The sequence below is a fragment of the Maylandia zebra genome, linkage group LG15 (genome assembly GCF_041146795.1).
Source record: "Maylandia zebra isolate NMK-2024a linkage group LG15, Mzebra_GT3a, whole genome shotgun sequence".
NCBI classification, from domain to species: domain Eukaryota; kingdom Metazoa; phylum Chordata; class Actinopteri; order Cichliformes; family Cichlidae; genus Maylandia; species Maylandia zebra.
The window spans coordinates 14,000,786-14,024,942 of record NC_135181.1 but is presented as its reverse complement, the minus strand read 5'-3'; the positions used below and the strand labels follow the sequence as shown (position 1 = coordinate 14,024,942).

At 39.6% G+C, this 24,157-nt stretch overlaps 2 protein-coding genes across 3 annotated transcripts in view; one reads left to right on the top strand and one right to left on the bottom strand.

Moving 5' to 3' along the window:
* The first annotated feature begins 810 nt into the window (after positions 1-810).
* On the top strand, positions 811-9,665 carry LOC101473489 (NAD(P)H oxidoreductase RTN4IP1, mitochondrial). The gene is made up of 9 exons (XM_004568767.3): positions 811-1,427; positions 1,510-1,661; positions 3,770-3,838; positions 4,305-4,429; positions 4,897-4,945; positions 5,068-5,204; positions 5,714-5,897; positions 7,669-7,764; positions 8,844-9,665. The coding sequence occupies exons 1-9, from the start codon at positions 1,130-1,132 to the stop codon at positions 9,036-9,038; spliced, it is 1,305 nt and encodes a 434-aa protein (XP_004568824.1). The 5' UTR covers positions 811-1,129; the 3' UTR covers positions 9,039-9,665.
* LOC101472999 (uncharacterized) overlaps positions 9,575-24,157 on the bottom strand; it is a 30,937-nt gene continuing 16,354 nt past the window's right edge. For both annotated transcript variants that reach the window (XM_004568766.4, XM_004568765.5), the window contains 13 exons: positions 21,973-22,008; positions 21,330-21,481; positions 21,019-21,139; positions 19,480-19,625; positions 18,102-18,228; positions 16,561-16,590; positions 16,319-16,431; positions 15,655-15,787; positions 14,610-14,749; positions 12,024-12,147; positions 11,655-11,813; positions 11,207-11,369; positions 9,575-10,502 (listed from right to left, as the gene is read on the bottom strand). In XM_004568766.4, coding sequence (XP_004568823.2) covers positions 10,414-10,502; positions 11,207-11,369; positions 11,655-11,813; positions 12,024-12,147; positions 14,610-14,749; positions 15,655-15,787; positions 16,319-16,431; positions 16,561-16,590; positions 18,102-18,228; positions 19,480-19,625; positions 21,019-21,139; positions 21,330-21,481; positions 21,973-22,008 — 1,533 coding nt within the window. In that variant the 3' untranslated portion in view covers positions 9,575-10,413. The remainder of the gene's footprint in view (positions 10,503-11,206; positions 11,370-11,654; positions 11,814-12,023; positions 12,148-14,609; positions 14,750-15,654; positions 15,788-16,318; positions 16,432-16,560; positions 16,591-18,101; positions 18,229-19,479; positions 19,626-21,018; positions 21,140-21,329; positions 21,482-21,972; positions 22,009-24,157) is intronic.

Below are 24,157 nucleotides of genomic sequence, written 5' to 3'. Positions count from 1 at the left end.
TTACCAGAGGTGTCCACAGTAGGTAGCTCCGCATTGTGGGATTTTTACGCCAAACTCACAGATGCAAACTAAGAGGGATTTGTGCCTCTTCCTTTTGCTTTTTAGACAAAAGTGTAACCCACTTATATATTGGTGGCTCTGATCTTTGTGGTTTATGTCTTGAGCATTTTATTAGTTTCCCCGTTTACCTGTTCAAATTAGCAAAATAAGTATTACATAATTATTGTGCATTGTGCACAAGGGTGTTTTTCGTACATAGATAACTGGTAATCTATCAATCTACCCAAAACATGCCAAGAGGTAGCTTAGAAACAATCAAAAGACAATTAAATGTGCCCGATACATCATAAAAAGACGAATTGTTAAATTACATAATAGGAGTCTAGTACACTGAAAAGCCCAGTAGCCTTTAGTTTACTGCTGTTTTTTCTAGGAACTATGATGAAGAGATAAACAAATGGTACTAATATCAAGCTGCAGTTCAAACTTTAATGAATACTAATTAATTAATTAATTAATTAGTATTCAATTAATTAATTAATTAATTAATAAAATGCTTGTTTTATATTAGTAAGAAAACGTTTATGAAAACATTTAACTGAATAAGTTAAAAATTACGTCAGCGTCTATTCAGTGCTTTCATACCTTTTTTGGGGGGGCAAAGAAAAAGCAAGAAGGTATTGGAACCGGAGAAAGAACGTTTTGCGGTGCTGCAAATGCTTGCATTTGATGCAGTACTTGGATTGTTTTGCCACGAGTTTCCGGCATGCAATGCGCGACAGTCACGTGGCCATGATGTTCTGGAAACTGATTGGCTGCCGTTGTGAGTTCAGAGGTTAGCTTATTTGGTAATGTTGTTATGTACCCAGCTGCTGAGATGTGTGTTATCTGTTCATTATTGTAACAGCTGTTGCTCTTTGAGACTTCTGTTACATAAAAATAGTGCACGAATGTGCTATCGCTTGATTATTTGATTCGTTTTGCACTTTTACACATTTGTTTTGATCGGCGATAACTTCGACATGCTAATGCTAGCTGTGTAGCTACGTAGCTTGGTGAGAAGTCTCCTAAATGTCATGTTGTATCGAAACCTGACCTTGTAGTAGCAGTGAGCTGGAAGGCGACTAGAATGGCTTCTGCCAGAGCTATGACATCAACCAGGCTTCTGTGTTTATTCAATGCGACAGCAGCAGGATCCATTAAAACATTAGCCAGGACAGGGTGCAGAGTGTGTCTCACAAGAAATATGAGCAGTTCACCTCCAAGGCTGCAGGGCTGCATGTCAGCATGGATCATTGATCAGTATGGCAGTAATGGTGTTCTGAAGTACACAGAAGAGACCACCGTTCCCACGATTAGTTCTGCCACTGAGGTGATGATTAAGGTCCATGCAGTTAGTCTCAACCCCCTTGATGTAGCTATGAGGGGTAAGTGCTGCTAACTCAAATTAATAATTAACAAAGAAACGAATAACTTACATCAATAAGCCAAGAAAATTCTCAATTTCAGGTGGCTATGGGGCTAAACTGCTGAAGTTAAGAAGAGATCCATTATCTGTGATGGACAATGACACTGAGTTTCCTCTCATTCTTGGTCGTGATTTGTCTGGTGTAGTAGTGGACTGTGGATCTGGGGTTACCCATTTTGCCCTGGGAGATGAGGTAGGTTCTGCATTGCACAATCGTCTTTTAAAAGATGTACTGGAAATTAGTGACAATAATATTATAGCTGCATTCATTGCATTGATGTTAAAGTTAGTGTTTAGTGCTCTTTATTGACATCCTCTTAAGGAATATTAGAAACACATCTAAACACATTCTATTACAACATCAGCAGCAGCTACAAGCTTTCTCAGATTGTTAGTGAAAATTTACCATATTCTCATATTGTACTCTAGTGCCTCTTCTATTCATTTGGAATGCATTAAGTTGTACATGTGCACTTAAAAAGTGACTTCGTAATATCAGATACTTTATTAGTTGCTATTTTGTTGCTTCATTCTACCTTCACTACCTTCATTCTTTGTGGCATAAATTCAAAAAGGTGATGGAAACATTTCTTGAAGATTTTGGTCCATATTGACTTGGACAGTTGTTGCAGATTTGTCAACTGCACATTCATGATGTGAATCTCCCGTTCCACCACGTCCCAAAAGTTCACTATTGGATTGTAGGGCATTTAAGAACACTTGTCCTTTTCAAGAAACCAGTTTGATGTGAGCTTTCTGACATGGTGTTATCCTGCTGGGAGGGATCAGCATGGTCAGCAACAATACTCAGACAGGCTGTGACATTTAAATGATGCTCGGTTGGTACTAAGGGGTCCAAGTGTGCCAAGAAAATATCCCCCACACCATTATACCACCACCACCAGCCTGAACATTTGATACAAGGCATGATGCATACATGCATTTATCTTCTTTTCACCAAATTCTGACCCTACAATCTGAATGCCACAGTAGAAATCTAGACTTGTCTGACCAGGCAACCTTTTTCTAATCTAATGGCAACTGGTGTGGTCTTCCACTGCTGCTGTAGCTGACTTGCATCAAGGTTCATTATATTGCACATTCAGAGATGCTCCTCTGGATTCCTTGGTTGTAACAAGTGGTGATTTGAGTTACTTTTGCCTTCCTATCAGTTTTAACCAGTCTGGCCATTCTTTGACATCAATAGGGACGTTTTGACCAGAGAACTGATGCTCACTGAAAAATGTCTCTTTTTCAGTCAATTCTTTGTATACCCAAGAGATGGTTGAGTGGGGAAAATCCCAATAGATAATTTGTGTCTGAAATGCTTAGACCAGTTCATCTGGCATCAACAACCAGGTCATATCCAAAGTCCATTAAATTATCCTTTCCTCCTCGTTCTGATGGGGAACTTCATCAGGTTGTCTTGACCATGTCTACATGCATAAATACACTGATATGCTGCTCCCATGGACCATATGTCTGCCTGATTAGCTATATGCTTTAACAAGCAATTGATCTGGTGTACCATGCAAAGTAGCCAATAAGTGTCTATTAGTGATCAACTGACAACCTGAAAAATAACTAGACAGGATGATCTTTTTAATATTTTGTCAGATTCAAATGCCATTTGAAATTGAGTAGATGACTGTAAAAGAAAGTGCACAAAGCAAGCAAAATGCTTTGTTTGTTCTTGTACATTTATAATATATTATTTGCATAATAATATAGTCACGATATTCATAGACATATGGACTGAGGGTCAAAGTCATAAAGACTGGGCACCCTTGATTTTATGTGAAGTGATAAATACCATATTAAAAATGCGAAGGCAAATTTGCTGATGTTACACAATTTTTCTAAAGTTAAATATGGTTATATTGCTTAGCCCACTTACATGCACCTCCATAGTTAAGTCATTCAGAGACATTTTCTTGTTGAAAAGATCAAGTGCTTTCTGCTTGGTCTCCCAGTCAGTGTGACTCATAATAATTTGAGACCCTGCTGTCTCCCACATATCTACATTACTGTCTTCCTGCAGAGAGAAATGCAATTATGCAAATCTGGCTTAAAGTGAATGTAATTAAATCACTGAACAATACAGCAGTAAAATTTTCCACATGCACTATTCTAGTAATTGTATTTCACCAGTATAAAAATATCTTTGGAAACGTCTAATGATGAGAAAGGACAGGAGCAGTTGTGTGAGACCCTAATAGCTGATTAACCAGATTCAGAGAGTGAGAGTAGGTGGTTAATTTAAGTTGTGTTCTGCATGTTAAATGTCATATTTGTCTTCAGGTGTGGGCTGCTGTTCCCCCTTGGAAACAAGGCAGCCTGGCTGAATATGTGACTCTAACAGAGTACGAGGTGAGCAGAGTCTGTGCAGCAGTTGGATGGCGGTGCATTTTCAGAATTAACTGTGAATAATTTAACTAGTGTCTACACAAAGACTGAGATTAAAGTAATTTTATTGTCAGTTTGTTTTTAAACTAATGGAAAAAGTTCATTGAGAACCCTTATTTAAACTGTAAAATACATTAAACAAAAGTTCGGAAGAAGCGAACCCTGTTTAGTAATCCTTCACTGTAAAATGTAATTAGGATTAAGTTTGTTTGTTAGCTGTAGCTGCGGTGGCACCAATTAAAGGGACATACAAATTGCCCTGTGTTTTCTTGCTGCATTGAACTTCATTTATTCTCCGACTCTGGCTGTCTGCCCTCACAGTAGCTGTGCTGATTAGACACAGCCTCAAAGTTTATAAATGTAAAATATTGTTTACAAGTGAATGCAATTCTAACATTGTTAACACTCTCTGTGTGGCTGATTTTTGCAGGTTTCCCATAAGCCAAAAGTACTGAGCCACATAGAGGCGGCATCCATTCCTTATGTAGCCAACACTTCTCTGTCTGCACTTGTCAATGGAGGTGGTCTTTGCAGAGACAGTTCTTCAAATAAAAGGCAAGAATCAGCCTGATCCAAAATAATTTTATGTTGAGCTCATTTCACCCTGTTGCCATGTATACTTATTTAAAAAAAAAACATTAAAAAAGTGTTAAGCCCCTGAATGCTATAAAAGATTTAATAATGTCTTTCGTTTGTGACTTGGAGAATTGAATATGCTCTTTCCTTGTTGAGAAATCAGTCCAGTCATGTCGACTCAGAATGTAACGAAACCCGTTTCAACACTTTCATTTCATTTTAATTGGCAACAAGAGTTTTAAAATAACGCATTTAACCTGCAAACGTCAAAACATTTAACCTAACCCGAATTTTAATAGAACTTCCTCTTTTCCGCTAACGTAATAGCTTCCAATCCTGCAAATCCCTTTGTACCCCCTGAGGCTTCCACTTCTTTTCGTAGCTTTGCATAAATGAGTCACACAGTAATTGAATGACCCTCTTGTTGCTGGGGTTTCTCCTCCTAGAGTTTTAATCACTGGAGGATCAGGAGGTGTTGGAACATTTGCTATTCAGGTAAGACAGAGTGTCTTCGTTTGGCTATGCCTGTATCTATATTTATGCCTTTTAAACCCTGACAAAGTAAGATCTCTTGCTGTGTGCATACTCCCTGTTTTTTATCCTTTATGTTTCACCAGCTGTTGAAGGCTTGGGGCGCCCACGTAACGGTCACCTGCTCTCAGAACGCTGTGGGTCTTGTTAGAGGGCTGGGAGCTGATGAAGTGCTGGACTACACAGCAGGAGATGTGGTTGAACAACTAGAAATGATGGAGAAGTAAGAGCTGCAGTGTATACATTGAAACTTGTGTGGTTAGATTGTACTGTGTTTAAAGAAACGCTGGAGCAAAATGTTGCTCACTGGTCCCAATGCTGGTGTCAACTGAAGTATCATTAGAGTCTGTGCCAATCCAGTGAACGTGTTAATTAAAAAGGACTCATCTAGATTTGCTAAATTTGGTGTGTTTCGCCCTTTAAACACCCAAATGTGGTAAACATATTCCTATCAGCTTGGCACACCTGTTCGCTGACTCGCTTTCTAGTTTCCATGGAAACCACGGTTTAAGGTCTGAGTGGATGATGGTTCATTTATTTTCCTGCCCCTAAAACAAAATTGGTAGTGCTTGGTTTGGTTTCTTAGAATTCCAGCAAGGGGCTAAACCAGCACAGTGCATAGTGTACTGACATAGGATAATTTGTTTTGAAAAAGTAAATTTTGTTTTGTTTTTTTACCACATTTCCAGCAAGATGTTTACAAGATTGTCTGCCTCTTTTTTCCACCTCAAGGTTTGACGTTGTTTTTGACGGCGTGGGTGGGGACACAGAGGAGTGGGCGATGGGCCTGCTAAAGCCCTGGTCTGGTGCAAAATACGTCACACTGGTAACACCTTTACTTCTCAACACCGACTCTATGGGCCTATTGGATGGTACATTGAATGCTGGTTTCTCTCTGCAGAGCAAGGCCATTCAGGTAAACACCAGTAAAACTGACTTTTGATTCAAACAAAAGTGGATGTACACAAAAAAAAAGCTTCCACTGAGGTTGTTTATTTTTGTAACACGGACTGAGGTTTGTTTTTCTCACTAAGGCATTATTCTGGGTGTGGCCTGCCAGTGCTTCCAAATTGAAATGTCATACTTGATCCTCAGTGGCATGGAAAGAAAACATGGATATTTCTTTTCCATTCAGTTGATTATATGGATTGGAGCTGAGGTGACACAGGGAGGGGGGAAAAGTCAAGTGATGACTTGACTGAGCGTCACAGTAAATTTTTGCACTGCCTGTATTTTTTCTTCTGTTTGTATGTGCTGTGTGCAGGTGAAGATGGAATAGCATTAACACTTTGAGTCCCTGCATGCGTGTTAGGTTTGTGGTGTTGCGTTTCCCTAATAGCTGGTGTTCATGTCATGAAGATCATGACCGAACAGACGAGGACAGGGTGGACAGGGTGCTCTAGGGACTGAGTGAACTTGTCCTGGGCAGGGTAGGCACTGGTGACAGCACAGCTGGCAGCGTTAGAATGGATGAGACAGTGTGTGTGTGCGTGCGTGCATGTGTTTGCTGCTGAACCAGCAGTATTTGGTGTTTGTTCAGATTGTGGCCAACCATTTCCCCCCCTCCCGGCAAATACCACTGTTTGTGTGTTTCTTGCCAAGCCTCCGAGGCCTTTTGTCCATGGGAGCAGCCAGCTGGTCACTTTGGCGAGGCTCCGCTGCATCAGTCACACCCTCGGTGCCCAACGCTGGACAGCCTGCCATTTTTATCTGTGCAACTGAGCCCTCTAGTGTCAAACTAGAGCTGCACTGAACAATCATGAACTGTCTGGTTTTTAACAAGCAAATCAGGGTGGTTTTACCAAAGCAGTTTTACATAATAACACAATATTATCAAGTATAAAGCAAGGTTATGTTTGGTTTTGTTGTTTTAAATGAATTATTACACCACTAATTTTATTTAGACATTTGGAGCACCTTTTACAGACCTTTTTTCATAGCTGGCAGTCCTGGTCTTTTTCACATATAGCAGGAAAAATCTTAGTGAAACAAACCATTAGTGGTTTCTCTGTTTAATTTAGATGCCCTAATAAACTAGTATGCCATCAACCAAAGTATTTGTGCTCAGAATCCTGCATCACTCAAAGAAACGTAGCTCAGATTCATGCGATATGTGATGGTCAGAGGTCCAGTTTGTGTCCGTGTGTGTAAAACTAAATACTAGCTTTCAAGTTATGTATTATTTTTTAAGAACAACAATTTAATAAATGATAATTGTATTACTAGATGTGAACAATAACACTGCTAATATAATCCAATATTCCTGTTTCTGCTCATCTCATCATCAGTTATTCATGACAGTGCGTCTGAAAATTCACAAAACCAAATCATTAATCTAAACATAAATGTTTAAATTAGGTGCTTTAACATTTTTAGTAACCTTCAGTAGTTTATTGAAAACTTATCAGGAAATTAGTGCTAATTAGTCCTTTCATACAAAATGCGGTTTCTTCCTCCTAAATCCTTATGGTGCTAATTACTGTAAGTCAGGGTAACTGCCATGTGTGTTTTAGTCAGCTTAGTTGTCTTTTTTGGTGTTCTGATCCAGGTCTTAATTTTTTAAAGTACATTTTTCTACATTTTCCTTCTCTTTTTTCCTAACCGATAACTCTATGTGGTTACTCATGTGTATGAGATGCAGACAAGCCTGACTTCTAATTACTGCCTCCCGTTTGCTTTCTTCTTAGAATTTATTATCAAGCGGAGTCTTCTATAGGTGGGGATTTTATGCACCAGATGGACCTGCCCTGGATGAAGTCAGCAAGCTGGTAGATGCAGGGAAGGTACTATATGGCTTTATTATTCATATCATGCACACCTGCCTTTTAGGACCATTTGTACTGACAGAATTAGGGTGATGTCTAATTTGCAAATCCGTCACAGGCAGAGAGTTGAATTTATGCAGAGATGGAGATCATGCAACTCACTGAATACTGAACATACCATGGATTCCCTATGAGTTTGTATCCGAGGCTCCCATGTGGCTTTGTGAGGGAGTCAGAATCACATTCCTGCTATTCTGGTTGGCTGGTTGGTTGGTGTTGTGCACGGTTGGCTGCTGGGCGATTGAGTCAGGCGCCATCAGACGGTGAATGGATTTTTAAACAGTGCTGAGCAGCCATTCGCAAAAGCGTGTGGGACCTCTGTCCTTTTGTGCTGGGGCTTACAGCAAGCAGCAAACTCAGGCCAGTGGCGGGAATCTATGACCTCCGGTGCCCCACCACCCCTCCTCACAAAACATACACGCACGATCTCTCTGCTCTCTCTGTCCTATTTGCAGTCAGAAGTGTGGATGGTTTCCAGTGACGCGACTGCCCTCCCCATTCATTGTTAAAGACAAAAGATGGTGACCACAATAACAAGCCTGGCTGCTTGTGTTCTGGGACTAGCACAGGATTGTCCAGCCTCATCACATTCTAAACCCCTCCCTCACGTTTTCACTCTTGCAACTATGAAAGCAGCGATGTTGTAGCATTAGGAGTTTGTGGTTATTTGCTAGACTAAACTTTTTTGATAATGGGTTTGATTATGGGATCACTGTAATTTGCAGTGCTTTGTGACTTGCAAAAAAGCCTCTTCACTAAGATGTGAAAGTGGAAATGGTTCCAGTGCTGTTAAGTTTGGACAGTTACTCATTTTGTCTGGTTTGCTGCTCTTAATGCATGGTGCTTACCTCACGAGTCGGATTTGCACAAGCTGCCACATTCATGACAGACTGTCAATACTTATTCTGATGGGGGGTTTTTTTTTTAAGCGCCATTAAAACAAAAGCCAAAACTAATTTTCATAATCAATTGAACTCCTGCCTAAATGTGTAAATCTGATCTTTTAATTATTTCCCATTTCTGCTGCTCTGTCACAGATCCTGCCTGTTGTGGAGGCCCAGTTCTCATTTACTCAGGTGCCTCAGGCTTTTCAGAAGCTCGAGAAGGGCCATGCCAGAGGGAAGACGGTAGTCAGGGTGGCTGAAGAGGACGATAGACAGACTGAAGAGCTGGTGCAGGACAGCAGCACGGAGACTGTAGAGTCAGTGCAAGAAACAGCCAAGCAAAGCTAAGTAGAGGAAAGCAGGTGCCTAGAGAGTTTCTGTTATGATCCTTCTCACCTCCCCTTCACCATCAGCAGAGTGAGAGGTAGTCTGTTTTGTAGCAGACTGCAGTCGTGACCTGCGCTTGTAATTAGAAGATACCAGAAGTTGTATCTCTTGTAACGAGCCTTCTGCGATGTACTCAAAGTTTTCAAAGTTCTCAAGTCGTGCTGTGTTCATCATGTTGAAATTACTAATGTTACCAGCTAAATGCTCCTCATGTCAACCATGCAGCTGGTTATGGTTACCAGACTTTTGGTAATTAGCTGGCTGGTACAACATTGTATAAAAAAGCTTTTCTGTTACAAATGTGGAAGAAACTATTTGTTTTTTCTTTTTTTGGTTTAGTTACCCATCACTACCTTGTATGTGAAATTATGTGGACATCCTGTAAAGCTACATAATCTGAAAGGAATATATCAGTGTAACTTTTGGGGAACAACAAACATCTGAAATGTTTTGTTTTTTGCATGTCCATTCCACTCAACTGTGCACTGTTTGAGAAGTTCATTGACAAAAATAGTTTTATTATATTGAAAAGAAAAAAGTTCTATGTTGAATAGTTTTGATTAAACAAAAATAAAATACATGATATTTGTTTCCTTGTGTTGCATGCAGCTGGAAAAAAGCAATATGTACTAAATAACAGCACATTTCATTAAAAAAAATCCAAAAAAAAGTTTTAACACTGTTTTAAGTTAATAAAAATAAGGCAAAAACAGATTTGTTCAATGGAGATACAGCTCAAAAAGTTTGGGGTCACCTAGAAAATGTCTTGTTTTTGAATGTACAACAATATTAATTTGTTTTGTTCTGGTAAAACATTTACTTGATCAGATACCTTGTAAATAACAATGGAACGTGGAATCATAAATCAAACAAAGGATTTTTTATGGAATATCTGCATATGTGTAGGCTAATGTACAGTCAGGCTAAAAGGCCAGTTTTTGTCTCAAGATAGCCAAAAATCACCGTACACTAAACAAGTCAAACTTTCCTTTTCTTTCAGCAGAAAGGAATCCTTAATTGCATCTTAAAACATTTGCAATCATTTAAATATTTTTTTCTTTCAAAAGCAGGACTTTTCAAATTGACCCCAAACTGACAAACGATGTAAGAATAACATGTTAAATATTTCAATTCCTGAATGAACTGTTTGTACGTTTGTTACGTAGCAATACATTCTACCAAAATCCTTAATTTCTCTCCAAGTTGACCTCTTCATCTGCCTTCTCATGGTTCCCCTGCAGCAAAATGTTGAGAACCTCCAGCGGCGTACCTCGTTTGTGAGCACTGTGTGTCACTGCATTAGTGTGTCAGGGATCCAGTTCAGCAGACTTTGTTTTCATATAATCTCCACATCCCACCTTTGTTGTAGTTTACTTGCATCAGGTGTGTTCAGAATCACTTGGTTTTTGTCATAAAGATGACCACCTGAAAGAAACAGATGTTTTTATTAAGTGGATTTTGTATACATATTTTAGCATCATTCTGGTGCCTGGAAAGAGATTGTGTTGCGTAATATTGTTTATTTAAGATGGATTAAAAGTAGAATTAAAAATGTTTTGCATATATTTAATTTCACATACAATAATGATAACTCCTACAATAGTGTTCAGTACGCCTATTGCAGGGAAAAATTCAGTCCACAAGGGGTCACTAATTGACAATGATGCAAACAAAGTGACTAGACATAAATCCCCAGTTTTATACTGGGAATATCTAACCACAGGTTTCAAGATCCTTTTTATTGCCTTATGCACAGAAGTTGCATCTTTACTATCTCTTAAATGTGTATGGGAACATAGAATACTCAGTTTAAGAGCTTTAAGTGCTCAAATTAAGTAGGAAGGCACAATGTAAGTTCATTTGCCATTTAATAATAATTGTAGCATTTGCTCCGTAGTCCATATACAGGCAGCTTGTTGGATTTGACAACTTTCATAAGACTAGCCATGAAACCTGAATATTTAATGCATAGAAATCAAACTGAAACTTAAGTATTATGTAACTCTGACATTTGAATTCTCTGTGGGAAGCTTGTCACAGATGGTGCTTGTAGTACAAACAAGTCTTTATATACAAATCATCTATCGGAACAATTTTACTGTTGGTGTTGTAACACTGGTGAGGCTTACCTTTGACTTCCAGGACTAGATCAGGGTTGAGAACATAGCGAATGAAGCCCTCAGGAGTGATGCTCCAGAGGTGGATTTGGTCATCTGGGTCTGGAGTGAGACCCACACGGCTTCCTGCAATTGTCACACTACCACTGGGACTTAGGCAGCACTCCTCCAAGAGCTGGAAACAGAGAGAGGAGTCAGTTAGAGATATTCAAATTACCAGCTGCTAACAGGTAGAATGGTGAAAGATTCATAGATCATATAATATATGATCAGATATAGTGCAGAAAACACCTCTGTTTGACCTGTGGTCACTTTTCTTTAACTCTTTAACATTGTTTTGATTCTCATCTGAGATTTGACCTTAGGATCTAAGATCTTGATCTTGGTCTAAGGGCTGCTATTCATCAAGCTTTCCCTGACCTTTCTTTATCGTTTCGTTGCGTAATGAAGGTACTGTTACCTTGCAGTGTAGGCGTCCATTCTGGTAGAACCAAATCTGCTCCAAACCATCCGCTTCTTCTGTTTCTTGTATCCGTAGCAGTTTGACATCATCTAAATCCCCGGTCACTGACATCATTAGCCCCGTCTGTCTGTTCCTTAAACGGAAGTGCACTTGCTTCTGCTCGGAAAACACATACAAATAGTTGGCGCTTCTTCTCAAAACAGGATTCACAGCAAGGGAATTTCAAATCAACTCGACCATGCTCTTAACTATCACAACTAACAGTCAATCAATCAATGCACATGTGTGGTATCTAAAAGTGCAGCTATGAGCATTACCACCATTGTGGTGCAGTAATCTAATACTTTGCATAGCTTCATTGTATACCTGTAAAAGAGGGCGGAGCGATCCAATTTTCTGCCAGTTGCTGTGTTTCCGCCAGTCGAGCACCTCTCCAGGCTTTAGCAAAATCTGAGCACCCCGATAGTTGATTCCCTCGTATAGCACCCACCTGATTTTTTAAGACGAGACAAAAACATAATCAAGTCTCAGATATTCAACAGCAGAAATGAAAACAACACTTCCTTATCAGCTTTTATCGCTGTCTGGGGACTGACAGTCAGTCACCATGAGTGAAAATTTGGCTTGAAAATGCCAGTCCTTGTTTTAATATATTTCAATATCCTCCTTCCTCGTGTGATAGGATATTACAGGATGCTCAAGAGAGCACAGAGACAGGCAGACATAAACAAACATGATTTTTCTATACCTGTTTTCTTTTTCTTTTCTTTTAATAGCACAAACTAGAGACCAAGCCTTCGATGCTGGTAGGTAGAGCTGGGCGATAGAACGATAACGATATGTATCGCGATATAACTTTTACTCGATAGAGAAATTAAGCTATCGCGATAGACCTCGCCGCTCTTGTCCTCAAAGAAGAAAAAAAAAAAAGGTCAGCCAATCCAAATTAAGTAGCGCAGAGCCGAACCAATCACAGCCGCAGCGTCACGTCGCGTGGCTTGTTACGTACAGCACAAGTGCCAAGCCGCACGTGTGTTTGTTTGGGAAGTAGCCAGCAGGTAATGGAGGAAATGAGTGTGCCGACTAGAAAAATCAACCGTGCGTGACCGAAGAGAAAAAAGATGATGGTTCCAATGCCGGAGAGATTGTCAAACGGAAGAGACATAGAAGTTCCGTAGTGTGAAGGTATTTCGGCTATTTCAAGTCTGACAAAAAACAGAGTAGCGTGCACTGTAAATTGTGCCGAAAGCAAGTCTGGAAATACAATAAACTGGAGCATGCGTCACACTGTGCGCCACGTTATTGTTTCGGTGAAATGAATTTCTACAATACTGTTACTGTTAATTCTACTCTCTGCAGTGTTTAAATGCTTACATATACACACAGTTACTGTCCCTCCACACATACAACTCGGTTCTGCTTCTATGCCCCAGCTTTGTTTACTTTTTCCCACCGAGGCTTCTAGACTTCTGATTGGCCAACATTTCGGCACGGTTAGGAATCTAGCGCCACCTGCTGCTTTGGCATGTTCATAGCAGCGTTTTCCTTCATTTCTGCCTTTATGTGTGGACGGGATTATTTTTTAAAACTGAAACGGGAAATCTCCGTTTTCAAAAATACCCGTGTACGTGTGGACGTAGCCTGAGTCTCTGACTGGAAGCGCTAATTCGTCATTCGGCTTTTGTCAGACTAAAGTAACTGTTAAAACTGTTTGAAAAGCTCAGCTATACAACAAGGAGAGATTGAGAATTTCCTTTTAGTGCTCAGTTTATTTGATATTGACAAAAGTTAGTCAGTTTTGTCTGTTCTTCTGTAAAACAAACTAAGATTTATTTTTAGAATTAATATTTTGTTTCTAAGTGGAATTGACAATTTAGTCTGTTTCGTTTGTTCTATTTTGAAACTTAAACGCTTTAGCGGCTGCCTTGTGTAGTTTGCAATATTTGCCTTTATTTATCTGAAAAAGTCTCATGTTCCTTAAGTACATCTACCCTGTTGAACTTATTATGGGAAATAAATATTTAAATCAAAACAAGCTGCTGATTATTTCACATTTTACTTGTGAGCAACGGCACATTTAAATCTTACAAATATAGTTATTTGGCTTATATCGTGATAGATATCGTTATCGCCTGAAATGAAAAAAACATATCGTGATATGAAAAAATCTCATATCGCCCAGCTCTACTGGTAGGTCATTGTTTTATCTTAAGAAATAGCTGAATTCTGAATCCTGGCTTCCATTCAATGCCTAGCAAAAGATAATAACCCTGCTGAGTTTTATAACAGTCCAATTTTGCTTTGAGGTTAGATGTTGCTTTTCACTCGTTGCTTTATGGCTCATCTCTTCTGCAGCAAGAATGTGCCAGTCCAGAGGCAGCTCTGCCTTACTGCGAGCCCTTTATTTCCTCAGTGTTGGCTCACACCTACAGTCTAAATCTTGCACATCAGCAGCAGGTTTCCACCATCGATCCATCTGTCAGTACTGCCATTCTGCAATATTAGATGTGCTGACCCTGCACTGCATTCAATATTTCTGAATCTGCAAAATGCCATGTTATAGTCTATATGGTACGCCCAAACGAATTCTTTAACTACAGAGGAATCTTTAAAAAATCATCTTAGTTATACCAACAGACATCAAATAAGTACAGGTTGCACAAATAACTATGGAAATGGCACCAGAAAGTTCTGGAAATGTTTTGACATGTTGACTAAAGAGATAATAGCAACTGAATTTGAAATGAAACCAAAAGGGATTAAGAGGTGGCACTGCTGAGTAACAACAGGCCACTGTTGTGTGAGTGAAAAGTAAAGAATTTTATTTAGTGTCACGTGTCGCTTAGCGTTAAAGAAACATTTGGGAGTAGAGCAGAATGAACCTGTTAAACACAAACCACAGGGTATCCTTAGTAACGGCTGGATAACCAAACAGGTCTGAAAAGCACTCACACGCCTCCTTCCACCAGCACAGACTGGACTCTGCCACATCCTCCGGCCAGCTGGAGGTTGACTGATCCGTCCTTTAGGACCACCCTCTTCCCACGCAGACCACATCGCTCAAAAAGAGTGATGGATGGAAGTGAGAATTCCTGCCAAGAGTGAGAGAAAGGACAAGTGCATTAACAAGCGCTGAAAGCTCCAGGTCATACAGGTTGACATTAAGGTTATTTTGAAGTTACCCTGGAAACAGGCCACACTCACACCTTTGTGCTCCCTGGCATTTTCACTCCCTGTTTACTGTAAAAGACAGACTGCCTTCTAAATGGACACTAATGTCATGGGTCAACGCATTTAATACTGGATGGTGATGATGTAGATGATAAGGAAAGAAATAAGCAGAAATGTGTGAATTTTTACCTTCTGATACAAAATCACCATTATTGACAGTTATATTTTTTTTTTTATTTTAACACTTAACAGTTTTGGGATGATTCATCCATTGTTTTTTGACAAGATGTCAAAAAAGTATTAGTTTTATAAATTTGGAAAAAATCAAAGAATTGAACAGCATTTGGGATAAAAAAAACAAACAAACCATATGCCACATGACAGACATGTGTACTTCCCACATCTGCTCAGGTCCGAGTCATTTATCATTAAAGGGTGAAGCCAAAACTCCAAAAGGATGTCCAAGTGGTGTCCAACTTTAGTGCAACTGTGCAGATTACAGGCACTATTCATGCACCCTTCAGACAGACTCTCAACTAGCTTGAAAAACTACAATAGCAATGGATATTTGTCTGTGATGCCTTCAGCTGTCAATTACAAATTAGTTTTTGTAGCTTTGCAAGACCTAAATACTGATGAGAGCTAATTTAATGCTTAATCTCCTCCTTAAAGAGTGTTTCAGTTCAAAAATATATTTAATTCTAGAAAACTTAATGTCTACTCCCAGGGTTTAATGACCAAAAATAACATGTTTCAGTTTTAGGCTGGCAATCTGTAAAAGGGGAGTGAGTGTTAATTTGTTAGAAGAATTAAATTATAGACTTACAAAGCCAATAGTCTGTAGTGACAGGATGGAGGAGCTTGTACTGACACAGCCCATTGATCTCAGGTCTGGGTAGTTTCCCACTTCTAACACATACATCCTGCAAGTGAAGTCTTGGCCCTCAAAAGCCATCCAGCTGCAAGAATACATAAATGCAATTACACAAATATACTGACACACACACAAGAAGAACAAAAGCACAAAAAATGTGCCCGTGTTCTGCACTGAATACGATAGATGATCATTGTGTAAACCTACCTGCACTAAAAAGATTTTCAATTTTAATACTATTCAAGCTTGAAGGTGAACAAGAGCTTTTTACTGAGCTACTGAATTCTTACTTATTAATGGGCCAAAGCAAAATAGCATATTAATATTAATGATGCATTTTATAATATGTAATGCAGGCAGTGTATCACTAGCTACTGCCATATGGCATTTTTTTCTGTTTAGAAAGTGTAACAGTGACAGCCTGAAGCAGACTCTAAATCACAGAAATTGCTTTTTAATGTGACCAATATGCAGTTACAATTGTAGCAGATCACCTTGGCACATCTATCTCTAAAATCTGCTATTGAAAGGCTGTTGCAAAGTGTTTTTAGTGCCAGAGATTCACCTTACAGCCCCGCAGTGTGACAGTTTCTTCACAATGTACAGTATTACTCACCTGCCAGCTAGAACCTTGCAGGAGGCCACAGGGAAACCATCCTGCAGGGAGGTCACATTGTCCTCCAGAGTGAGGACAGAGCCCTTAAAACCTGGATCAGAGAAAAGCTGCACCTGAGGCACACACAGCAAGAAAACAAGACTGAGTCATCCACTCTGAGCTCCTCACCTCCTCGTCACATAATAATTGCAATAACGCTTCAAGATTAGATGTGCTTTCTTTCTTCCTTTTTAAATGCCTACCTTAAATTTGGATGTGTTCTCAAAATCATCCTGAAATGAAAATGAAAAAAAAAAAAAGATTATTGAGACTGATTCACACTGAACCACAAAAGAGAGTGGCGCTGATAGGAAAGGAGAGATGCAACATTGTGGGTGGTATTGCTTTAACTTGTGTGTGTGTGATATGCCCTCCCTCCACTCCGTTTTCCTGGTTTTACCTTTCCTCATGTCTCATTGTCTGTGTTTTTTGTTTTTCTTTAATCTCTGTGTAGTCTGTGTGTGTGTCTGCCTGGGCATTGCACTCCATTCCTGCCCCTTTAATCAACTCACCTCATCCACTAATCAAGCTCCTGTAGCATTCTGTGGCTCGCTTTGGATCGTTCATTCCCTTATGTGAGTCTAACACTACTCCCACTTCTGATTTAGTTTGTTACTCATGTTATGTGACCCTTTGAAGCAACTCTTTGTTTCCGTGTGCATCCTCATCAGCCAGCCTGGCTCTTGCTCACATTGCCTCCAGCAGCCTGGCTTGCTTGTCCTGCTCTCATAACAGGCAGCACGCAGCAGCCAACAAATCCATCTAACAGAGAAACTCGACCGATTCTTTGCACAGTTTGACAAATAATAATCAAATCAAACTCCAGCCGGTCACAAACCGATAGCAGACTGAAAGGCATTCACAAGGTGCAGCAGACACTCTTCAACTCTTCTGCATTAAAAAAAAAAAAAAGTTGGGTCCAATGATGTGCAGGGCTGTCCTGTCAGAGGTATTGACACACATTTTGAACCTCCCTTAAAACCACCATCGGGCCTATTCCCAGAAAAATTTACTGTAACTCGTTTGTACAACCACTAGTCAGTTGATCTAACCTCTGTCATCTCAAAAGCCTTTGAAGGATTGATACTCACATCAAAGACTCCATCCTTTTTACATTTAAACTCCACAGAAATTGTTTACACAAATATCTGAGACAGACCATCTTAACTTTAAAGCCAAATAATTAATTTTTAATGACTCGCCTACTCTAATTGGGACCGATCATTACAGCATTTTACCGAGTCTTGTCTTGTATATGCCTCTTTGTCATCATCCAGTTTGTAACCAAAGCAACTTCACGATGAGTCACTTTTGTGATCTAAGATATTTTTGCTTTCAATCTAATGACAAGAATTTTCCTCTCTCATGCTGGATAAGTAATTTTATTCACATTTCTGCTCTGCTTCATGCTCCCAGAGCTAATCCACTGTAAAGCCTGGTATCTGTCGCGTGTTATCCCTGACATTCATTTTCCTATTTTAAGGATTCCACCTTAAATTTTGATTGTAAAAGTTGCTGGTTACAAGCAGCGAAACCACATGGTGAGTCACACTAGTACCTCAAGAGGAAGTGAAAATTCACCAGCAGTTGTGCAACTATTCATCGTGCAAAGCTGATGGAGCTAATCGTGCAGGTCAAGCAAACACACTGGCTGCTGCATTGATTAAATGTAAAATATCACAGTCGCCAGACCATCTGTCTAATAACCAGACAATGTTTCCACCCTGTGAGTCACCACTCTTACCAGCATGACAGGCATTGTTGAGCCAACTCTGTGCTGCAGTGCCCCCCAGTCCTCTGGGCTTCCATACAGGCCTTTTTCCAGGACATAAGGCTCGCCACAAAAGCCTGGCTCTTCAAACACAACCCAGCTGAGAACAAAAACAAAAGAGGAGCACCCTTTACTTTTGACATGACATTCTTTTTTCATTTTCATTTCATTTTAATTGGTAAAGAAACAGAGTGTTTGATGGGCCATGGCTGAAACCCACAAGAATTCAGGCACAGTTGTGCTCGTTCAGCAACAACTTGCGGTCAAAATCCAATACCGTCCCGCATGATAGCATCTCAGCAGCTACTCTGTTGAAAAATGTGGCATGTCACGAGTGGCTGTGGGAGTGGGTGTTGCATTTGCAGAACTGTGTGTGTCCTAACGTGCAAGACTGAAAAACTGACAGTTGTCTCCCAGCAAAACAAACGGAACGCAAATGAGCCAATCAAACAGCAGAAGAACATGGGCGAGGCCACGCAGTCTAATAACAGACTAGCAGCGCAGCAAGAATAACCTTTCAATGTCATGAGAGTCTTTTCTCATAAAGAAGGACGTTATGTTCCACTCCACATTATTAACCATTTTCTTCCTCTCCCTTGGGTAGAAGCAATCAGGAAAGCATGCCCTGCGCTTCATTATTCTCGTTTGCTTCCTGTTTGTTTACTTCTGCATTTTTTTTCTAGCTGATCATACCATAAAGAGAGGTTGAAAGGCAAGCAGTGATGGAACACTGCCACTGCTCATTTCTACAGCATGTGGTTAAAAAAAAAAAAAAAGATGGTGATAAAAAATACCTCAAGGGAATAAAGAATTTCCAAATATAAACAGAATTCCTTGTTAACTAAGTTTAAAGATCTGAGTCTGCCTCCTCCACGCTCTCCAAGAAGTCACAGAGTTGTTTCCCACTGCAAAAAGTCTGAGATAGTCCTAAGGTCAGGAACATATGCACGGCAGACTAACCATTAGTGAACGAGGTAATCTGTCTCGACCTGTCAGCAAAGGTGTGGCAGTCATGCAGCCACGCTCCTGAGAAGCAACGAAGGGTAATAAACCACACAAGACTTCACAGGAACTGTAGCCTCAACTAATCATCAAGCTGGCGGGAAGAAAAGCATCTAAAAACATGTAGAGTAGTCTAAGTCGTTCTCCATCAAGGTAGGTAATCAAGCAATATTTGTTAGAACCATACCCAAGCATTTCACCACAAGTCTTGCAGATTGAAGATGACTTGCAAAGGAAAGTGTTTAACCCATTTCTAACAGCCGAAAATACGTTTTTTCTAAAATACCCCAAGCTTTTATTTACCCATAACGATCACAAAACAATAAACCATAATAAGCATGCTACTTACACACCACCGCCGACATCAATAGACTGCGTCTTCATGCCATAGCCCGTCTCATCCATGTTAATAACAGGCACTGAGAGGTCAATGTTCATCCCCAGCTCGCCAAAATCTCTGTCACTGAACATCTTGAGGTGTGGAGACATGAAATCCTGTGACAAGAATAAAATCATTTTAGGAAAAGCTGCAGACAAACACAAAATCTTGGGTTGAAGATCAAAACAATAAATATGTATGTTAGGAATAAAGTCAATTTACTCTAGGGAGTTATTTTTAAACTGTTATACATTTTTCCAGTCACACCAATTGCAAAGAATATGATTACACAACAGCTTATAGGTTTCTGATGTACTTGCACATCCTGTCCAAAAAATGAAGACAGTATCAGCTTAGGCACGACACGAAATGTAGCTCAGCTGCAATCCTGGCATATCAGCATACCATCTTACATCAGCTGACGTCTCAGGTGATATCCTGATATACATCCAAATAGTAAATCTCATATAGGGTTCTCTATTTAACTTGCATGCACAATTGCACAGCTGCTTTGCAACCCGCCTCTACCACTCCTTTTTCATGCTTCTATCTGATTTAAATAGTATCTTATCTGTTATGACTGATGTCTGCTCTGTTCTTTATGGGAGGTCTCACTGCCTCTATCTTCCCACTTATATACAGGGAGGGGAGGGGAGGTCTCAGAACAGAGAAAGACCAAAAAAATACATTACTGAAGACAGAAAACACAATTATCCTTCGATTAAAGTGGTCCTGACTGAAAAGCTGTTTCTAGACAAAAAGCACCATAATGAAAGCGCCCTTGAGCAAAAACTGCTTTGGGGTAAGATTAATATATTATATGCAAGATGTTGATTTGTTTATAGAATCTGGGGCTTCCAAAAACTGTTTATGCCTTCGAGTTGCTATTAACAATTTGTATATAACAATTTTCTGCAGACTTTATACGTTTTTTTTGTACATCCAAAAGTCAGCCATGCCCACTGGGGATACAGTGGAATGTATTTCTTTGCAACAGCTTCTTAAAACAAAAAGTTGTTTTTGCTTTCTTTCTGTTTAAAACAATTCCCCAACAAAGACTTGGAAAATTGGCATTTTGTCTACCATTTAATAAATATGTCTCCCTGCTTGCTAATGCTCCAGACTCTTCATAGTCAGTGTTTATGTGGAAGTTTTTGGTCTCAATAGTTTTTATTATATTATATTTTTACATTAGCTTGCAGTCTAAAGAAGAAGAACAAGGTACTGAGCCCTGAATCGACCCCGACGAATCCACTGATGTGTGCATGACAGAGCTAAGCTTTGTCAGAATGGGTGAATGCAGGTTATAGTGTGAAGCACCTTGAATGGTCTTAAAGCCTACAAAAGCGTGCTATTTTTATTTTTCGACAATCAGCTGCAATCTGAATTGTAACCTTCATCAACTCAGAGTGGTTATGCAAAATTCAAGCATCAGTTGGCGGTTGCTATTAATCACACACTGGTATATGCTAAACTCCTTGCTAGTTTTTTAGTGTTTGCAGTACTCACAGACAGTATCGGTCGCAATGACAGAAGTTCTGAGCCGCCCCAGTCACTGCACTCCAGGTACTCTCCTTCCTCCAGGATGTGCTGCTGACCCTCGAACCCAGACTCACTGTAGCCCACCCAGCTGATGCAAGAACCAAAATGCAGCAAAGTCACTGATTAGAGCTAAACTGGTAGCTCCTGATCAAATTATTATATTATAATCATATTACATCAAAATCACTATCTTAGTCTAGAATAAACTTTGCTCCAGAGTAAGAGTGCCATTTAACTCCATCCTGTACAAGCAAAGGGACATGCAGAAGAAGACTCACAATCCTCCAATGATCTTCAAAGAGCTCACGGACTTCAGTTTCATTGTGTCCAGGTCTGCAGGAACATCTCCTTCACTCTCGCAAAAGCTGAAAATTTCACCGTCAACTTCCATACAGGAGCCTTCAAAGCCGGGCTTCTCATATAGAACAGCCTGCATCAAAGAACAGACAGCTTACATGAACACACAGGTTATATTTTATTTCACTTCATTGTATTTCCAAGGAACTACAAACTACATATTAAAAGTCCTATTTGAATGGCACAGTATTAAGACTGTGTGCATCTCAGTGGTTTTTACGTTGTCCAATTGCTGAATGACTCGTTCACCCTAAAAATAATCTGTTTATCTGATTCTCACATTGTTAGCTGTGGAAATTCTCGCTCTTAAAATAAACTGTGGTCAGTGTACTGGAACTTCCGTTACTTTTTGTGGTCTTAAATGAAATAAGCCTACAAGTCAAAAACATTTGGGTACTTGGGCAATGCCTGAAGGCCTTTCATAAACATGCTTTTCCTATATACTCAACACAGATATTACAGTTTGCGGTTAGATTATTTTATAATTTCCAGAATTTAACATTAAATAGCTTTTTCCTTTCTTTTTCTTCTTTTTGAGATCAAACAAAACAGAACTGCGCATACCTTGACTTCACTGGAATTCTCCACTTTGAAACCACCCTGGAACAGAGAAGTCATCATCATTAACAATGCTCTTCTCTAATTATATGCACACAATAGAACACCTGCCAGCAATTACACACATTCATAGTTCAACTAATTTTCTCAAAAATGTTCATAATTCCCTTGGCCTGGTAAGGCAAGGCAAGGCAAGTTTATTTGTATAGCACAATTCAACAACAAGGTGATTCAAAGTGCTTTACAGAGACATTAGAAACAAGAACAAATAAAAAGCATGATTTAAAATTGAATAAAACAAGCAAATAAACTAACTAACTAATTAACAAACAAACAACAGTATATAAAATCAAAACAGATAAAATCAGAACAGTAAATAAAATCAGTAGTTAAATGTAAGTTTTGAAATTTAAGCTTAAAGTGTGGATTTGGTGCTTTATTCAAATGCAGCTGAGAACAGGTGAGTCTTCAACCTGGATTTAAATAAACTGAGTGTTTCAGCTGATCTGAGGCTTTCTGGGAGTTTGTTCCAGATATAAGGAGCATAAAAGCTGAATGCAGCTTCTCCGTGTCTGGTTCTGACTCTGGGAACTGATAAAAGACCGGATCCAGATGACCTGAGGGATCTGGATGGTTCATACTGGGTCAGGAGGTCATTGATGTATTTTGGTCCTAAACCATTCAGAGCTTTATAGGCCAGCATCAGAACTTTAAAGTCTATCCTCTGACGGACAGGCAGCCAGTGTAAGGACCTCAGAGCTGGACTGATGTGGTCCACTTTTTTGGTCTTAGTGAGGACTCGAGCAGCAGAGTTCTGAATGAGCTGTAGTTGTCTGACTGATTTTTTAGGTAGACCTGTAAAGATGCTGTTACAGTAATCAAGCCTACTAAAGATGAATGCATGGACTAGTTTTTCCAGGTCCTGTTGAGACATCAGATCTTTTATCCTTGATATATTCTTGAGGTGATAGTAAGCTGACTTTGTTATTGTCTTAATGTGTTTTTCTAAGTTAGGTCTGCATCCATCACTACACCCAAATTTCTCGCCTGGTTTGTGGTTTTTAGATGTATAGATTGAAGTTCTCTGGTGACCTGTAATCGTTTTTCTTTGGCGCCAAAGACTATTACCTCAGTTTTGTTTTTGTTTAGCTGGAGAAAATTGTGGCACAACCAGTCATTGATTTCCTCAATGCATTTACCAAGAGCCTGTACAGGGCCTCGGTCTCCTGGTGACATTGTGATATATATTTGTGTGTCATCTGCATAGCTGTGATAGTTTATTTTGTTGTTGTTTATAATCTGTGCCAGTGGGAGCATGTAGATGTTAAACAGAAGGGGTCCCAAGATGGAAGGTTGAGCTGAGCTATTGTCTCTGTGGGTAATAACAGTAAACACTGCCTTTGGACATAGAGTGACCCTTCACAATGCGGAAAAGGCAAAAATCGGAATGCCAGCTTTTGGAAATTATTACTGAACACAACATGAAGCTGTGGCTTAAGGGGATGTCAGCAATTTTGCATAATTTCAGTTACATTTAATTTAAAGTAAAACTTCTGAACTACTTAAGAATTTGACCTTATGATTGCACTTGGTGAAAAATCGGGCTCATTAATTTATCTGAGGGGTGGGATGTTTGTAACAAATGGCACATCAGTCCAATATGTGTCTGTATCTCCCATAAAGCATAAATCTCAGTGAATTCTCAGTGAATTACCAGAGGAACAGTGTCAGGAGAATCAAGTCAGAACATTGCTGGCAGTCACCCTGTCTCACATAGTCTTAGAAAAAACCCCGAACAGAACAGAAATAGAAAGAGAGAGTCTTCTTTAGAAGCTTTGCCACTATTGGAAATGCTGTTTGGTGTTGTGCAGGTGAGGGTGCTGCATAATAGAACTTGCAGGAGGCAGGACACGTCACACACAGTAGCTCGCTGTCAATTCTCTAGATAATTAATTAGCTTCACTATTCTTACATGGGCAAAACTTAACATCCTGACTGTAGCGTATCTGCAAAAACATATGCTACACTCATGACTCATCCTCTAGGAACTATAAATGTCTATGCCATGTTCTCAGCAGGTACTTTCCACAGTAGAAGGATATGTATTTTGATTTGAGACAGGTTTTATGTGAGCTGTCCTTCCTGACACAATCCCATTTATCTGCACTGGGACCAGCACGTGACCTCCTTA